This window comes from Macrotis lagotis, chromosome 1, assembly GCF_037893015.1.
Source record: "Macrotis lagotis isolate mMagLag1 chromosome 1, bilby.v1.9.chrom.fasta, whole genome shotgun sequence".
NCBI classification, from domain to species: domain Eukaryota; kingdom Metazoa; phylum Chordata; class Mammalia; order Peramelemorphia; family Peramelidae; genus Macrotis; species Macrotis lagotis.
Window position 1 is genome coordinate 487,132,434 of NC_133658.1, and position 17,800 is coordinate 487,150,233.

The 17,800-nt window shown below is 37.0% G+C and overlaps 1 protein-coding gene across 2 annotated transcripts; it reads left to right on the forward strand.

The window, feature by feature from the left end:
• MRPL30 (mitochondrial ribosomal protein L30) lies at positions 1 to 6,354 on the forward strand. Of its 2 annotated transcripts, none has more exons than XM_074213774.1 (6): positions 1 to 131; positions 2,807 to 2,893; positions 4,050 to 4,130; positions 5,637 to 5,783; positions 5,953 to 6,026; positions 6,126 to 6,351. In XM_074213774.1, the coding sequence occupies exons 2-6, from the start codon at positions 2,843 to 2,845 to the stop codon at positions 6,256 to 6,258; spliced, it is 486 nt and encodes a 161-aa protein (XP_074069875.1). In that variant the 5' UTR covers positions 1 to 131; positions 2,807 to 2,842; the 3' UTR covers positions 6,259 to 6,351. The 2 variants fall into 2 exon arrangements, with proteins under 2 accessions (XP_074069875.1, XP_074069876.1); XM_074213775.1 differs by lacking the exon at positions 1 to 131 and adding an exon at positions 431 to 555 and having other exon boundaries at positions 6,126 to 6,354.
• The last annotated feature ends 11,446 nt before the right edge of the window (positions 6,355 to 17,800 follow it).

Below are 17,800 nucleotides of genomic sequence, written 5' to 3' on the forward strand. Positions count from 1 at the left end.
TAGCCTCCAGCGTGACGCAGCCGCCGGCACGGGGACCTTCCTGGGAAGCTCTGCGGTCATGGCACGGTTCAGCCCCCTGAAGACGTAGCTCGGAGGCGGGAACCGGAGGCCGCCGTGGCCTGGAGGAGCTGGTGAGTGTGGGACGGGCGGGGAGGCCCCCGAGAACCCCCTGGCATCCCACCTGGGGCGGGGGCCAAGGGCGCCGGGCACTGCCCGGGGCGAGTCACCTGACCGCAGCCTGGGCAAGGTCCGCGCCTCTCTCCGCTTTCCCATTGGCCACGGACCAGCCATTGGCGCGACCCCCGCTGGAGTCACGTGGCCGGAGAGGCCCCCCCCCCAGGAGCGCGGGGAGCGAGAGGCCTGTGGCGCCTGCTTCCGCCTGCGCCCCGGGACGAGAGGCGACTTGCCATTTCCTTGCCCGTTCGTCGTAGAGGAGCAAACTGGGGCGAGCAGGGTCACACGGCCGGAAGAGGCCCAGGCCGGTGAAGCTCCGGAAGGCGAGCTGCCCTTCCAGCGCGGGTGCCTCTAATGGTGGTTAGCAGCACAAACGCAGAAGTGGGTTTATTTTACAGGCCCCCCCCCCAATACTGAGTTGTGGTCTTCCGGGGGAAGCATTGAAAGCCCCAAATAGAATTTCCCAGGCTTAAACTTCTGTGTTCGTCTATGGGGCTTCAGGGCAGCCAGGTGGTGCGATGGAGCCAGCAGGACTGGAGTTCGTGCACTTACAGCCGCGTGACCTTGGGCGAGTCTGATTGCCCCTCATCCAGGGACATTCGCATCTGGTCCCCCGACCCAGATGGCTCTGGGAGAGAAAGTGAGGCTGGTGACTTAGCACAGCACCCCCTCACTCAAATCCAGTTCACGTGCTCGTTGTGACCACCAACTTGTCATGACATCGCCTCCCCTATGTCATGGTCTTCGAGAATGAAGGATAAACATCATCGTGGGTCTTTCATAATAAATAATGACATACCCAGAAAAACTTAATGAGCACAGGAACAATTAAAATTGATCAGAAACGCTCATTTGTTTAAGTTGAATTTTGATCTTTAATTAGGGAACATGATTATAACTTGTCCAGGAAGTTATCTTCAGGATCAGTTGTAAAATTCTGATTGGACTTTAAAACCCATCATAACTTGGCCCCCTACCTACCTTTCCTTTTTATATTCACTCCAAAAATGCAAAATAATTAAGTATAAGAAAGTTCCACCATAATTCCATGAATTTTATAATTTAATCTCCTGGAGGCTTTTTTTAAAAAAATTACTTTCACATTGCTACAGTAATCTTGTAAAAGTAAACAATCCTCCCTCCCCCCCCATAAAAATAGAGAAACCACAAGAACAATAAATTGAGATTAAAAAAAGTATAGTTCAGATAATTTCAGTTCTGTCTCTGAGATGGGTTCCATTAAAGAAGTGCTTCTCTCTTCTCTTCTCTTCTCTCTTCTCTTCTCTCTTCTCTTCTCTTCTCTCTCTCGTTCCTTCTCCTTTCACCCTGTCCCTCTTCAACAGTGTATTGTATCTGACTACCTTCTCCCATGATCTTCCCTTCTCTCCCTATACTCCCCTCTCTCTCATCCTTCTCCCTTCCTTTTTCCTCTTAGAGCAAGATAGATTTCTGTACCCTATTGAGTTTGTTTGTCATTTCCTGTGAACCTTTTTTTCTGAGCTGACCTGATCTGTGGAATGCTCATCTTCCTCTCCTCCAAGTTGGTTCCTTCTGCAGGCCTTTTCTGGTGTCTTTTCCCGTCTTCCCATTGCTAGTACTTTTATTTGCATTGACTGTGCATGGTTATTTACATAGAAAATGCTTGATAAATCAATGTAGAGAGACCTTTAATTTCCTAGTGGCAGGGTGATGCAGAAAAAATACTACTGTTGGACTGGGACTCTGTGACCTGTGTTTTTGTCACAGTTCTGTAATCTATTGATTGGGAGACTTTGGCCTCATTTTCACCATATGTAAAATAAGAAAGTTGGATAAACTCTGACATTTTACTATTTGATAATTTTATGACAACGAATGACACAAATAAGATTTTGATTAAATTTCTTTTTGTACAATACCATTTTTTAATTTTTAATTTATTTTAGGCAATGGTTAAGTGACTTGCCCAAAGTCTCTCACAGCTGGGCAATTATTAATTGTCTGGGCCAAACTTGAATTCAGGTCATCCTGCCTCCAAGGTCGGTGCTCTATCCACTGTGCTACCTAGCTATTCATACAATACCATTTGAACAAATGACAGTTTTACAAAATGAAAAGTTTACTAAAAGCTTTAAGTGTTATGAAACTGAAAAGTGATAGTGTCCCTAATTAATTGGTAAAACCATAGAAGAAAAATACAACTGTTTTATCTTCTATCAGTTAATCAACAAACATCCTGTTAAGTACTATTCAGTGTCAGCTGCAGGGGATACAAAAAATGAAATTATTTCTACTTCCTAATAGTTTACCTTATAATAGAGGATGACCACAAATACATAAGTATGTTCAGAATAAATACTTTTAAAAATGCAAAATAATTAAATATAAGAAAGTTCCACCATAATTCAAACATTTTGAACATCATTTTCTAATTTTACTGAATAATTTAAGCTGTGATTCATTTTGTCAAAATTAATTTTACTGTTTTGATTCTTATCAGTATGTATTTGGCTCTGTATAAAACATGTAGAAAATCCAGTCTAGCTCTTGATTTTCTCTTATATGTATAACCAAAACTTAACTATTATGCTTTACTGGTAATGAGAGAATTTTCAGTTTCAGATAATAATTTGTCCCTTGGAATTACTTACAGCTTTTCAGAGAGTGAGATCATCAGTGCTGATATCTAATGGCAGGGATTTTGCGCTTAGTGACCCAGAGCCCTCCAGGTAGAGTACAGGTATGTATATTTTTAAATAGTTCTCATGGTTTAAACCAGTTCCCTTTATCTTCTTCCTCAGATCTATATAGCTTATTTTCACAGATTCTTAGAATATGAAAGTTACTTGAGAAATCATCCCCTCTATAAATTTCTCACCAAGTAGCCTACTCCTGAAAGCAACCACTTTTGGACAGTTTTTATTAGGAAGTTTTCTTCAGCCTAAATCTACTCACAAATTTCACACATTACTCTTAGTTCAACCAACTGAAGAGTATGTCTGTGGATTGAACCTGAGGTCAAATATGTTTGCTCTTTTACTCTTGTCTGTTGTCTATACTTATTTTAACAAACTACATGAGAAGAGTGAGTATGTAAATAAGAGGGTAGTATAGGAAGTGAAGTTTTGTGTGTACAGACACTAAATTAGCATAGATCCTCAAACAAGAAAAAGGCATTACAGTGGACATGAATGAACTTTTCGTAGACTGTGTCATGACTACTGAGAACTAGTAGCAGTAACAGCACAGAACAATGGTTTATTTAAAGAAATGGGATTAGGCAGACACTCACAAAGATGCAGTGGATAAAGGCCCACCCCTAGAGTCAGGAGGACCTGAGTTGAAATGTGATCTCAAACACTTAATACTTATCTGTGTAAGAGTAGCTAGATAGCACAGTGGATAGAGCACTGGCCTTGATGTCAGGAGGACTAGAATTCAAATCCAGCCTCAGACACTTGATCTTCACTCCCTGTGTGACCTTGGACTAGTCACTTAACCCTGATTGCCTCACCATCTCCAGTCACCCTGATTCCAAATCCTGAGAATCTGTGGAAATAAACTATATAGAGAATGAAGACAAAGATTATTACCTGTGGGCAAGTCACTTAAACCTATTGCCATGCAAAAAATAAAAAATAAACTCAACAAGAAAATTAATGAATGGAATGTTATAGACAGCTTTATATGGAGAAGTTATGAGAAAAGCATCTTTCTGCTCCTGTTATGGTAGAATGGAATATAATCATGCTTAAAAGGAAAGAAGGGGTGAAACTTTTAGTAATCATAAGCAAAAGTGGTTCAAACTTAGATTTTTAAAAAAAAATTTAGTGAGAGAGTAGATTTCTACACTGGCCCAAGTACTCAAAAACTAACATTATCTAAACATCTTTCAGAATGTGACAAGAAGCCTAGAATCTCTCACCTCAACTGATTGGATTCGTCATAAATTTACCAAGTCAAGGATTCCAGACAAAGTAAGAGCATTGTTTAAAAGTTTGATCTGGTTTTTAACTTGCTCACATTTTAAATATTACCAGGGTTTTTTTTTTAATATAAAAGATTATGTGAAATTAGTGAGCTATATGATGTGATAAATGATATGAATAAATGTTATTGTAAAGATAGAGATAAAGTAATGCCTGGAATTTTGGTGTTAATACACGTTATTCCTTGTCCAAGTCAGTATTTTATGGCAAGAGGATAAGAAATTGCAATAATAACACTTAATCCTGGACCATCTCTTCTTTATTAGTATCTTGGTGATTTCTTCAGTTCCTATGGATTCAATTAACTTTAGGCAAATGAATCTCAAGTCTGTATATTGAGTGGCATTTTCTCTTCCTTATACAAATCCTGTATCTTCAGCTGTCTACCAGACATCTCCATTTGGATGTACTACAGGCATCTCAGACTAGTCTAAAACAGCTCCCCAAACCCATTTTTGTTAATGGTACTATTCATCCCTGAATTCACTCAAGTTCACTACCTTGCCATCAACCTTCACCTCTCTCTCAACCCCTATATCCACTTACCTGTCAAGTTTTGTTTTGTTTTAAGTTTTGACTATCAGTCCTTTCCTCCCCCCTTCCCTGAAACAGTAAGCAATTCACATAAGGTATCCAGTAAACAATTAAAGAATAAACATGTTGCCAAGTCTTATTGCTCTTACAGTGTATATCATTCATGAAACGGGGGTGAGAGCCATTTTCCCAATATCTGTTTTTAATAAGTCCCAGAAATAAATTTCTTCCCTGGCTCCTTAAACAGTTAGGCTGTCCCCTAGCTTTCTTAAGTCATTCCATCCTAGATTATAAATTCCTTGGAAAATAATGATAATAGTAATAAATGACTCCTATTTGTGGTTTGTAGAGGACTTTCTTTATAACAACATTTTGATGTTGTATGAGTATTAGAATACCAATTTGACTAATAAAGAAATAAACTTAGAAAAGGTAAAGGATGGTTCCACAGCTAGTAATTGTTGGAACTAAGACTACTTTTAATCCAAGGAAGAACCTATTTAACACACTAGTGTGATTATAGGCAAATCAATATTAAGCAAATGGAAACAATCAAACCTGGCCATTTAAGTAAAATAATCACCATTTCTCCTCATTCTGAACACTATTGTGATCTAATCTGTTTTCCTTTGGTGGTAGTCGTCACAGTCATCTTAAATCTGTGACATTTCTGTAGAGAATCAAATTCCCAAACCCACATATATCTGGACAAATTATCACAGTTGTTTATAACTTCAGATTACTTTCTATCAAAACCACTGATGTCTCTGTGACTTAGGAAAAAATTTGAAAACAGCTAATTTTTTTATTTTCACATTAAAAATTTGGGCTGGGAGGTTTGAAACTAGCATATAGAAGTGGTAGTAAAATGTCTATTTTGGAGAGATGAGTGGATGGCTGAGTACGAAAAGGCTTCTACAGTGCGTGAAAATAATTAATTTTTCCATTCTGTTCTTGCAGGTATTTCAACCTTCACCTGAAGCTCATGAAAAATATGGTGGGGATCCTCATCACCCTCATAAGCTACACATTGTCACCAGAATTAAAAGTGTACAAAGAAGACCATATTGGGAAAAGAAAGTCATAAAACTTCTTGGACTGGAAAAAGTAAAACACCTTTTTTTTTTATTAAACTTATTTTGAATTTAGCCTATTTCTAATTTTAAGGTGCAGATTTTTATATTTGTTTTTATTCTCATGAATATGTTGGATATTTTTTAAGTGAAATGAATTTTATAGGGCTTTCAGGGTTTGTAAACTTATTTATTTTTCACAGGCCCATATTCCACAAGTGCATAAGAACATCCCTTCAGTGAATGCAAAACTGAAAGTAGTTAAGCATCTGATAAGGTTTGTTGTGGAATTTTAATTACCTTTTTCCAAAAAATTTTGATCACTTTTCGAAATAACTTTATAACATTTTAAATGCTATTTTTTTTTATATTGTAGAATCCAACCATTAAAATTACCACAAGGACTTCCAACAGAAGAGCAGATGTCAGAAACTTGCCTCAAGTCCACAGGTGAATTAGTAGTACAGTGGCATCTAAAACCAATGGGACAAAAAGCAATTAAGGCCTAATTGCATTCTCTCTTTCTTTAAATATTTTTCATGTTTTTTCCATTAAAATGTGTTTTAAATACCACTGGTCTTCATTAACTGAATCCTCCTTATATTTGTTGTGATTCTTTTTTCTTTTTAAATTTTATTTTATTTTAGGCAATGGGCTTAAGTGATTTGCCCAAGGTCACACAGCTAGGCAATTATTAAGTGTCTGGGGCCGAATTTGAACTCAGTTCCTCCTGACTTCAGGGCCAGTGCTCTATCCACTGCACCACCTAGCTGCCCCTTTTGAAGACATTTACAAAGGCGATCTGACATCAATGTAATCAACACTGGGAAGGTCTTTTCTCATAAATATGAATGTCCAAAAAGGTGTAGAGGAATGTGGATGAAACTAAGATGACCTTTTGTAGATGGTCATTGCAGATTTGCAAAGAGTGATTTCCCCACAGCTGAGCTGTTATTCCCTAAAATAATGTTCAGCAATAGAAAAATGATAGCCATGATGAAAAAAACAACATCCTAGCCTTCAAACCTAAAACCAATGCTTTCTTCAGGATGATTTTGTGTAAGATTGATGTTAGTAGACAGTTATATAGTTGGAAAGCCTGGAAAAATAAACTGATTTTTTTTAAATGTTCAAAAGCATTGTTTCCTACAGGGAGGGGGCCCTACATCCTTGAGAATAGGCTTCTCTATGTCTAGCTTATAAGAAAAAAGACTTTCTTCCTGTTTACAGTTTTCAAATTTTGTCTTAAGCAACTAAAGCTTGCTACTCTACTCCCATTGTGAGGTGGGTAGCATATTTCATCAGCATTCTTATGTCCTCATTGTTTCTGTGATCTCTGGAGAGGGTAGAGTAGAGATGTATTCAGAAATGAAGGGGATATTTTAAAAAATCATTTTAAAAAGAGGATTATGATCTTTTAAAATGCCATTGTAAGCCTGACCCACTCCTAACATCTTTTTCTTTGGCTAGTTACTTTTCAGGTTGTTATGATGGTGTCCACATACTTAAATCTTTTTGATCATTCTAGTTAGAATCTTAGTACTTTCAGTAATAATCTGTCTTTTAAACCTTGTACAGTCAGACTTCAAACCACATCATACAACTGAAACGTTTTCTCCAAAATTATCAATTATCTTTAGTTGCCAAATCCAATGAATTTTTATAAAATCTCCATTCTTGACTTTCTGACATAGCCTTTGACACTGGCAGTTACCCTCTTTTGTTGTGTGGCAAGACAATTTTTAGCATTTATAAGATTTTGAGTTACATTTTTCTCCTTGCCCTCCCCTCTTCCTAAAATGGTAGGCAATTTTATATAGGTTATACACGTTATCATTTAAATTGTTTCCATATTAAGTCACAGTTGTGAAAGAAGAAACATCAAAAGAAAAAAAAACAAAAAAGAATAAAGTGAGGCTTCAATCTGCTTTTACAGTCCATCAGTTCGTTATGTGGGTATGGATAGCATTTTCCTTCATGAACCTTTTGCGCTTATTTTGGATCATTGTGTTACTGAAAAGAATTGAGTAGTTGATCCTCATTTATTTTTCTAGTTCTAATCTTTCTGACTTCTACTCCTTAATTACCAGTTACCTGATATATAGTGAAGTCAGCAAAACAATTTATACTTTAACAATAACACTAAAAACATTCAAAAGTTATAAAAACTGAACCAAACAAGGAATCAACCATACTGAGAATAAAAGTTTTTAAAGATATGAATTATGTATCAGTTTGTTTTCCTTTGTATATTTTTTAAAGACTTCTTTTTCAATGTTAGAAGAGGAAAGGAGAAAAATGATTTTTGTTCTTAATGAAATGTAATTTTATTAATTTTAGAAAAGTTTATTTTTAGTTTTACAGTTTTTTCCCCAATCTTGTTTCCCTTAATTAAATTAAAGGTACATAGAAAGTCTTTGGTCTTTGTTCAAACTCCACAATTTTTTCTCAGGATACAGATGGCATTCTCCCTCTCAGATATCCCAAAATTGTGCCTGGTTGATGCCTTGTTGGTATGAGCAAGTCCATTAAGGTTGATCTTCACTCCCATGTTGCTGTTAGGGTGTACAATGTACTTTTGGTTCTGCTTATCTCGCTTAGCATCAGTTCATGCAAATCCTTCCAGGCTTCCCTGAATTCCCATCCCTCCTGGTTTCTAATAGAACAGTAGTGTTCCATCACATACATATACCACAATTTGTTAAGCCATTCCCCAATTGATGGGCATTCCCTCAGTTTCCATTTCTTTGCCACCACAAAGAGAGCTGCTATGAACATTTTTGTACAGGTGATATTTTTACCCTTTTTCATCATCTCTTCAAGGTATGGACCCAGTAGTGGAATTGCTGGATTAAAGGGCATGCACATTTTTGTTGCCTTTTGGGCATAATTCCAAATTGCTCTCCGGAAAGGTTGGATGAGTTCACGGCTCCACCAACAATGTATTAGTGTCCCAGATTTCCCACATTCCTTCCAACATTGATCATTGTCCTTTCTGGTCATATTGGCCAGTCTGAGAGGTGTGAGGTGGTACCTCAGAGATGTTTTAATTTGCATTTCTCTAATAATTAGTGATTTAGAGCAATTTTTTTCATATGACTATGGATTGCTTTGATTTCCTCAGCTGTAAATTGCCTTTGCATATCCTTTGATCATTTGTCAGTTGGGGAATGAGTTGTCTTTTTTTAAAAAATTTGACTCAATTCTCTTTATATTTTGGAGATGAGTCCTTTGTCAGAAACACTAGTCGTAAACATTGTTTCCCAGTTTACTACACTTCTTTTGCTCTTGGTTACAATGGTTTTGTCTGTGCAAAAGCTTTTTAATTTAATGTAATCAAGAGATGTAATTTTAAAAAATTGTTCCATTACCCAGTTTTCTATGAGAAGCTGTCATCAAAGCCAACTTGTGTTTTAACTCCTGACATTTCCTCTCTTCCCCTCTAGGAAGGGTACCATTGATGAGGGGAAAATGGATAACAGTAGGTAGAAAAAGGAGAAACAAAGAAATCTAGATAATTGACAGACTGGATAATTTTTTCTTAAAATTTGTTACAATGCAGTTCCAAGACCTATGAAATATACAAACCCTGAAGTGTCAACTCAAGGAAAAGAATTGATTCATATTTTTTCTTTAAATAATCACCATCACCAAATTCATTCCCATTCATCCCCCACCATCCTTCAGGACATTCCAAAATTATTTTCTCGACATGATCCCTACAACCTGAGCTGTCTCCATACCTAGGTTTTGCCAACATCCTTAATTTGGGATTCATATTTCCTCATGTTGCTCAAGTCTCTTCCTGCAATCTTTTCTGAGGCCTGGTCATCTGTTGTAAATAGCCAAAAGGAATGAGTTTAAGAATGTATTCTGGGGGCAGCTAAGTGGTACAGTAGATAAAGCACCAGCTGTGGAGTCAGGAGTACCTGGGTTCAAATCCGGTCTCAGACACTTAATAATTACCTAGCTGTGTGGCCTTGGGCAAGCCACTTAACTGCATTGCCTTGCAAAAGCCTTAAAAAAAAAGGATGTATTCTGCCTATTATGTATGTAAAAAACTTTGTTTCGAAGCTATTATAATTTCCCTGGAGGATCATGCAAATTATCATTATACAAATTATAATCAAAACCAGGAGTTGGAACTAATAACCATACCAGTTGACATTTACATAACACATCAAAGGTTAGTAAAGTGCTTAATTTGTGTTAAGCTGTTTGACCCTCACAACAGCTCTGTGAGGTCAGTGCCTTATTCCAATTTTACATGAGCCAACTGAGACTTTAGGCAGGTCACAGTAAAGAAGATAAGGTCTGCACTCCAAAACCAGCTCTTTACACCATGCTGCTTCACAGTAAAAAGGTTATACAGTTCTGTAAAACTAGATGACTGATTAAAAATCTGATTATCCCTAATCTCTAAGAAGAGCTCTAGCTCAGTAGCTAGTCCTGGACAAAAATTGAACCAATTAACAGACTTGGGCTCAAAGGGCGGCACTCAAGACAGAAAATTAAATTAGCTATAGAAGATGTCCATGGCTGAGTGTTCAGGTTCTCTAGTCCAACCTCATCATTTTATAGATTAGGAAGTTGAGACCTGCAGAAGCTGAGGAACTTCAAACCTAGGTCCTTTGACTTTTTCTCTGTACTACACTACTTCTGCTGAGGTTAAATCTTTACAAAATATTTTAAGAGCTACCCAAGATTAAAGTGAACTCTTTTAGAAACTCATTAGGGACTCCCTTTGAAGTTCACTGTTAATGGGAACTCACAGGTGAGAAAACTCCATTAATGTAGGTTGGCACCTTTTCTACAACTAACAACTAGATAAATTGCCTAGAGTACTGATATCAGACTCAAATAGAAATGCATCCTGCTGATAGAATATTGACTTAAGAAACCCATAAAGTATATTTGTGTTGTATTTTTATTTCTTTTGTTAAATATTTCTTGATTAAATTTTAATATAGTTTTGGTGGCACTAGGACTCAGAGCTAGATGTTTTACAACTGATAGACCAGTGATAGACAACCAAATATGACCAATAAGACAACCAGATAATATAATAATTGTGAATAATCAATATGTGACCACAGAGGTCTTTGTGTATGTAAGGCTTGGTGATCTCTATTTCTGTTTGAGTTTGATACCACTGACCTAGAACATTTAAGAGGTTGAGTTGCCTAGAGTCACATAACCAATATTTCTGAGCATAACTCAGATTTTCCTGACTTCAAGGTCAACCTTCTATCCACTATACCATGCTCTTTCTCTTAATTAAAATCAACATTTTAAAAGGGCAAATGAACCTACAAATTATCATTGCAGCAACATACATCATGAAACTAGAGATGGCTATTAGATCTAAAATGATGAGAATAAAGTTGCCACTAATCACACACTCACTCTCTCTCTCTCTCTCTCTCTCTTATTTAATTGTAACTGATAGAATGAAGGGGAAATAATCATTGATTCATTCCTGAAGTCTTTATACCCAATCTCCAAGAAGTAGTGAATCTCTGAGATTATTAGCTTGGATTTCAAAAAGTAAAATTTAATGTAGTAAAAACCCATGACATAATGGAACAGCCTAAAAAGTAAGAAGATTTGGGTTTAGTTCCCTCACTGATAGGAGCATTCTGAGCCTGCCTTAGTCAAGTTACTTAACCCTTAACTCTCAGGCAATTCTCTAAGACAAATTGTAGAGCACAGACTCAGAGGTGGTTGAGAGTGTCTCTTGCCTGCATGAATAAAAAACACACATCTGGTTTCTTAGGTGTTTTTGTTGTTTTTTAAGGCAGAGAATAATTAACCACTTCTAAACCACAAAAAGCCACAAACCCCCAACTCCTGCAAGTTCAAGTAGTAGAGAACAGAAATTATCAACTTCTGTAGCTCAGGCCTTATTTCCCAGTTTCAAGCAGAGCTTCAGTAGTTTCAGCATCCATTCATCTTGCCATACCAAGACAGTGGAGCTAAATGAAATTAAATAAAGATATGCTTATGAATCTTGATGCCATTTTGACTTGGGAAGAAGGGGGATCAGAACAAGGAGTCTAGATTAGAGTTAAGACCTGAGTTCAAATATGAACCCGGATTCTTGCTAGCTTTGTGTCTCTGGGCAAGTCACTTAACTTCTGTCTCAGTTTCCTCAACTATAAAATAGGGATAATAATAAAACCTATCTTTCCAAGATTGTTATGAGGATCAAATGAGATAATTGTAAAATATTTAGCTCTGTACCTGTACCAGTCACTTAAGGGGGAAAAGACAAGGGAATAAACATTTAGCCTGTGCACTTATGTAGAATAAGTGCTTTTTTAAACATAAAGTCAACAAAGATGTAATTAAAGGGATACAAAGACAAAAAACAGATCCTGATCTCAAGAAGCTTGTGTCCCAATGAGGGTAGCCCTTATATACAAATATGGTAGTGGTTGAAATTACTTGGCATTATGGCACCCTCAGCTGACCTTATTTTCCTGTCCCTAATTGCTAAAGTCAAGGATTCTGAGAAAGAGAAAGGAGGGAGTGTATCTTAAATGAAACTAAGGTTTGGGGTCTGCTTTTTTTTTCCTAGCTGTCAACTTTTATAAACTCTTCGAGTTGAGTGGGGAAGGGACTATTGCCTTTATCTCCAACCCAGCTTCCTAGGGGCCATGAGCACATGTCCTCCTAAACAAACCTAAGCCTCAATTGAGGATGCTTCTTTTATATTTACTTTCAAGGAGAAGTAATCGAGAATCAATTTTAAGATAGATGTGTTGGGGCGGCTAGGTGACGCAGTGGATAGAGCACTGGCCCTGGAGTCAGGAGTACCTGAGTTCAAATCCAACCTCAGACAGTAATTACCTAGCTGTGTGGCCTTGGGCAAGCCACTTAACCCCATTGCCTTGCAAAAAAAAAAAACCTTAAAAAAAAGATGTGTTAAGGATGTTACCTTATGAATTTAAAAGATTTGGATGTCATTGAATATGACAGCACTCAGTGGACAGTGTCCATTGAAGCAGATAGTTGCTCCCATCAGCAGCAGTGATTGAGCTCAGAATTCAGAGGAGGATCAGGTTTGGACTGGGATAGGACAAAACCAAGGTGAAATATAAAAGACTTGAGTAAGTCTTACCAATACTGCATTGTAAACTTATCTGGTTTAAATATTATATTCCCATAATAGTAGTGATATATGAAGTTAACCAAATCCTTTAAAGTTTGTTATTGTTCAGTCATTTTTCAGTTGTGTCTGACTTGTTATAACTCCATCTAGGGTTTTCTTGGTAAAGATACTCAAGTGGTTTGCCATTTCCTTCTCCAGCTCATTTTACAGATGAGAGACTGAAATCAACAGGGTTAAGTGACTTGCTTAGCATCAAACTGCTAGTAAATGTCTAAAGCATTCCATCCCTTCAACCACTAAAGTGATTTTCTTAAAAATTTTCCCAAACATTCCCCATCCCCACTCAATAAACTCTAGTGGCTTCCTTATTGCTTTCAGGAATAAATACAAAATGCTTTGGCATTCAAAGCCCTTCATAACTCAGCCCTCTCCTACCTTTCCCTTATTCTTCTTACCCCTTATTCCCTGACAAGACTCTTTGTGGCAATGAAACTCCTGGCTATTTCAGGAGCAAGACTCTCCATCTCTTGACTGGATATTTCCTCTGGCTGACCCCCATACCTGGAAGTCTCTCCAACTAAAATCTTACTTTCTACAGAAAACCTTCCCCAGCTCTTCTTAATTCTTATACCTTCCCTTTAGTTATTTCTTATTTATTCTGTATATATTTATTTACATGCCCCCCCCCATTAAATTGTAAGCTCCTTGGGGGCTGGGACTGTTTTTTTTTCTCTCTTGGTATGCACAGTGATAAGCACAGAAGCTTGGTAAAATAAGCACTCTGTTCAGAGAAGAGATTAAGTCAGAGTGGAGAGTTCTGACAAAAGGTGACCCACTGGAGAAGGAAATGGCAAACCACTCCAGTACAGGGACAATATTAAAATGATAAAATATATGACACTGGAAGATGAGCTCCTCAGATCAGGAGATGTCTAGTATATTACTGGGGAAAAGTAAAGGACAACTACAAATAACAGAAAGAAAGAAGTGACTGGACCAAAGCTGAAAGGAAGCTCAGCTTCCAAATATCTAGTGACAAAAAGGAAGTCTAATATTGAAAAGATCACTATTGCACAGGAACCTGAAATGTAAGCACCAGGAACCAAAGTAAACTAAATATGGTCAAGTGGGAGATGGAAAGGTTGAACATCGAAATCCTTATCATTGAACTTAAATGGATGGGGATAGGTGGATATAATTCAGAGGATCATTGCAAATATTGCTGTGGGTAAGATCATTTTAGAAGAAATGTAAAAGAAAACTAAGAAAGGCAGTACTGGGGTAATCCCAAAAATGACAATATATCTGTCTGAATTCAAGGCATCTTGTTGAACAGCACAGTAATACAAGTCTATGTTCCACTGGAGTTTGAAAGAACGAAGCAGGAAAAACAACTATCACTAATGAGCTGAGACAATGCCAAGACAACCTGAAGCAGCTACAACAAAAAAGAAACAAATTGTCCATATTCCAAACCATTCCAATCATTTTCATCAGCCTATTCCTGGCTTTCCTGTTTTGGTATTATGGTCCATTGTGGAAGAGAAAGAGACACTGGCCTTGAATGCCCTTGTTGGTAGCTGAAGTGTTGTATGTACCAGAAATAAATGGAGATTCACCATAAAAACTTTGGTCAGTTCTTTACTTTGGTCAGTTCCTCTTAGAAGCTGGTAGGAAGAACTCCCATTTTCTTCATTTTTACCTCTTAATACAATAAAATTGCAAGAAAAGAATGGTCAGGTTTTGCTTTAAATTGTATAAAATGTATATGTCTATAAAGAGGGAATAAAATTGTAACTTTATTCTACTGTAAGCAATAATTTATTTGCAATCTTTCATATAATATTTTAATTAGTATGTTCAGATTCTAAATATTATGGTAGCCTAAAGTAGATGGCTTGGTACCAAATTCTTTATAACATTTAGGTTTATGATTATTTTATTCTAGATGTTGATTGCTAGACAATTCATTTTCTGATTGGACACCTACCCAAGCCAAATAACTGATAAATACATGAGAAAGGAGGCTCTGTGTGCTCAGTGTCTATCATTTTGAAATAAATATATACATATATATTTTTTAACATATTGACACCACTTTTCCTTGCTATAAACCACTTAGCTATTGGAAACAAAACTTAGAGACAACTACTTCCATAGATTTTTCATAGAAAAGAGACATTTGGAAGAGGTTGTTTTGACAATGATTCTTGAAGTAATATGCTTTTATGCAGCTTTACTATGACTTGAAGATGTGAATGGCATCAACCTGGAAAAGCTTTGTAAGAGTGTGTGTATTTTCTCAAATGAACTGAAGCTATTTATTGAACTTTATGCTAAACCAAGCTATTTATTGAACTTTGTGCATTCAAAATAGAAAGACCATTTCTTTATTTTCCTCATCTATGACATTTTAGGAAGCATGAATTTTTTTCTTCTCACTTATTCTTCCAAACATTGCTTTAAAGAAGGAAAATATATTTTCTTCAGATATACTTTTATTGACAACTTTGTTAGGAGAGTTTGGAGTATGTTTATGTTAGGTTCCAGTTAAACTAGCTGCTCAGGAAGTGTTAGGTTCCTGTCAGCTAGCTTATCCTTACCCGGGGAGATAAGGATGGATAGTTCTCCAAGTTCTTCAAGATCTCCATGTTCTCCATTTAGTAAACCAAATAAAAGTGCTTAAATATGTTCCCCAGTTCCTGGTCCACTCCCACTCCCGTGGACTCTCCAATCAACCAGTAAAATAATGTTCTGGTGCTAGAGGACACCAGGTGATGAACATTTACAGTACTCCCACACACAACAGTCCCTTACACATCTATAATCTATATTACTAGATGAGGTGAATTTCTGTAAATTCAGGGAATCTTACAGTTAGGAATGCAAATGACTTCTTTTTGTCTTTTTTTAAACTGAGTAGTTTATGAGAAGCACTACTTCAGTTGGGATCTTCTCTGTTAAACAAGTCAAAGTGAGCAGCAGTGTTTTGCAGCTTGATGGTTATATCAATAAAATTTACTGAAGTTAATGGAGTGAAGGATTTTTAGAAAATGGAGATAAAAAAATCTCATTGAATAGGCTTGAATTTTCCATAGTAATCTACAGCTTTCACCAAATACTTAAATAGGAATTTAGCATATAATTTGCCTTGTAAGGTTTTGGGTTATATGTTAAAGGTTATATTTTAAACTATTGGGGATTTGCTATTAGGAGCATTAGATTTATAGAAAAATTAGTCCACAAATGATATGTAGAAAATATTGCCTTGGGGCAGCTAGGTGGTACAGTGAATAGAGCACCAGCCTTGGAGTCAGGAGTACCTGGGTTCAAATCCAACCTCAGACACTTAATAATTACCTAGCTGTGTGGCCTTGGGCAAGCCACTTAACCCCATTGCCTTGAAAAATCTAAAAAAAAAAAAAATTGCTTTGTTCATTTCACCATTTTTCTGTTGCAGGAAGTTATTCCCCCAAAGAATGCTCATATGCCAATGGTACTCCATGCCTCTTGTATATAGATTATTGCAAATATTGCAAGTATTGTACAGGAGGCAGCAACAAAAACATGCCAAAGAAAGAGGAGCAAAAAAGCTCCCCTCCTCCCCAAAGGGAACTAAGTTGTCTCAGGAGTACTACAAAGTCATAATCATTATAAAATTCTAATTTTTAAGGCATAAATCTTCTTGAGGCTTTTTTTGTCATTCAAGAAAGATTTTATTTGAGTTTTACAATTTTTCCTCTAATCTTGCTTCCCTCCCCCACCCCCACAGAAGGCAGTATATTAGTCTTTACATTGTTTCTATGGTATACATTGATCTAAGAAAAATGAAGTATTAAGAGATAGCAAAATTACATAAAAAGATAACATTTTTTCTAAGTTAAAAGTAATAGTCTTTGGTCTTTGTTTAAAGTCCATAATTCTTTCTCTGGATACAGATGGTATTCTCCATCGCAGTTAGCCCAAAATTGTCCTTGGTTGTTGTACTGAAGGGATGAGCCAGTCCATCAAGGTTGACCATCACCCCCATGTTGCTGTTAGGGTGTACAATGTTTTTCTGGTTCTCATCTCACTCAGCAACAGTTCATGCAAATCTTTCCAAACTTCCCTGAATTCCCGTCCCTCCTGGTTTCTAATAGAACAATAGTGTTCCATGACATACATAAACCACAGTTTGTTAAGCCATTCCTCAATGGGCACAATTCCAAGCTGCTCTCCAGAAAGATTGGATGAGTTCACAGCTCCGACATGTGTTAGTGTCCCAAATATCCTGCATCCCTTTCAGCATTGATGATTGTCCTTTCTGATCATATTGGCCAGTCTGAGAGGTGTGAGGTAATACCTCAAAGATGCTTTAATTTGCATTTCTCTAATAAGTGATGATTTGGAGCAATTCCTATGATTATGGATTGCTTTGATTTCCTTATCTGTAAATTGCCTTTGCATATCCTTTGACCATTTGTCAATTGGGGAATGGTTTTGGGGTTGGTTTTTTTTTGAAAATTTGACTTAGTTTTCTGTATATTTTAGAAATGAGTCCTTGGCCAGAAATGCTAGTAAAGAATTGTTTCCCAATTTACTATATTTCTTTTGATCTTGGTTACAGTGGTTTTTGTCTGTGCAAAAGTTTTTTAATTTAATGTAATCAAAATTATCTAGTTGGGGGGGAGCAGCTAGGTGGCGTAGTGGATAGGAGCACCGGCCATGGAGTCAGGAATACCTGAGTTCAAATCTGACCTCAAACACTTAATAATTACCTAGCTGTATGGCCTTTTGGCATGCCACTTAACCCCATTGCCTTGCAAAAAAAAAACCTAAAAAAATATTATCTAGGCTTTTTGTTTAGGTTTTTGCAAGGCAAATGGGGTTAAGTGGCTTGCCCAAGGCCACACAGCTAGGTAATTATTAAGTGTCTGAGACCGGATTTGAATCCAGGT

What these genes read in the sequence shown, in the direction of transcription:
- MRPL30 (XM_074213774.1), top strand. Translation starts at nt 2,843, where the DNA reads ATGGCAGGGATTTTGCGCTTAGTGACCCAGAGCCCTCCAGGTAGAGTA. An exon ending in AGTCAAGGATTCCAGACAAA is followed by an intron (nt 4,131 to 5,636) that starts GTAAGAGCATTG and finishes CTGTTCTTGCAG; the next exon opens with GTATTTCAACCTTCACCTGA. An exon ending in GTAGTTAAGCATCTGATAAG is followed by an intron (nt 6,027 to 6,125) that starts GTTTGTTGTGGA and finishes TTTATATTGTAG; the next exon opens with AATCCAACCATTAAAATTAC.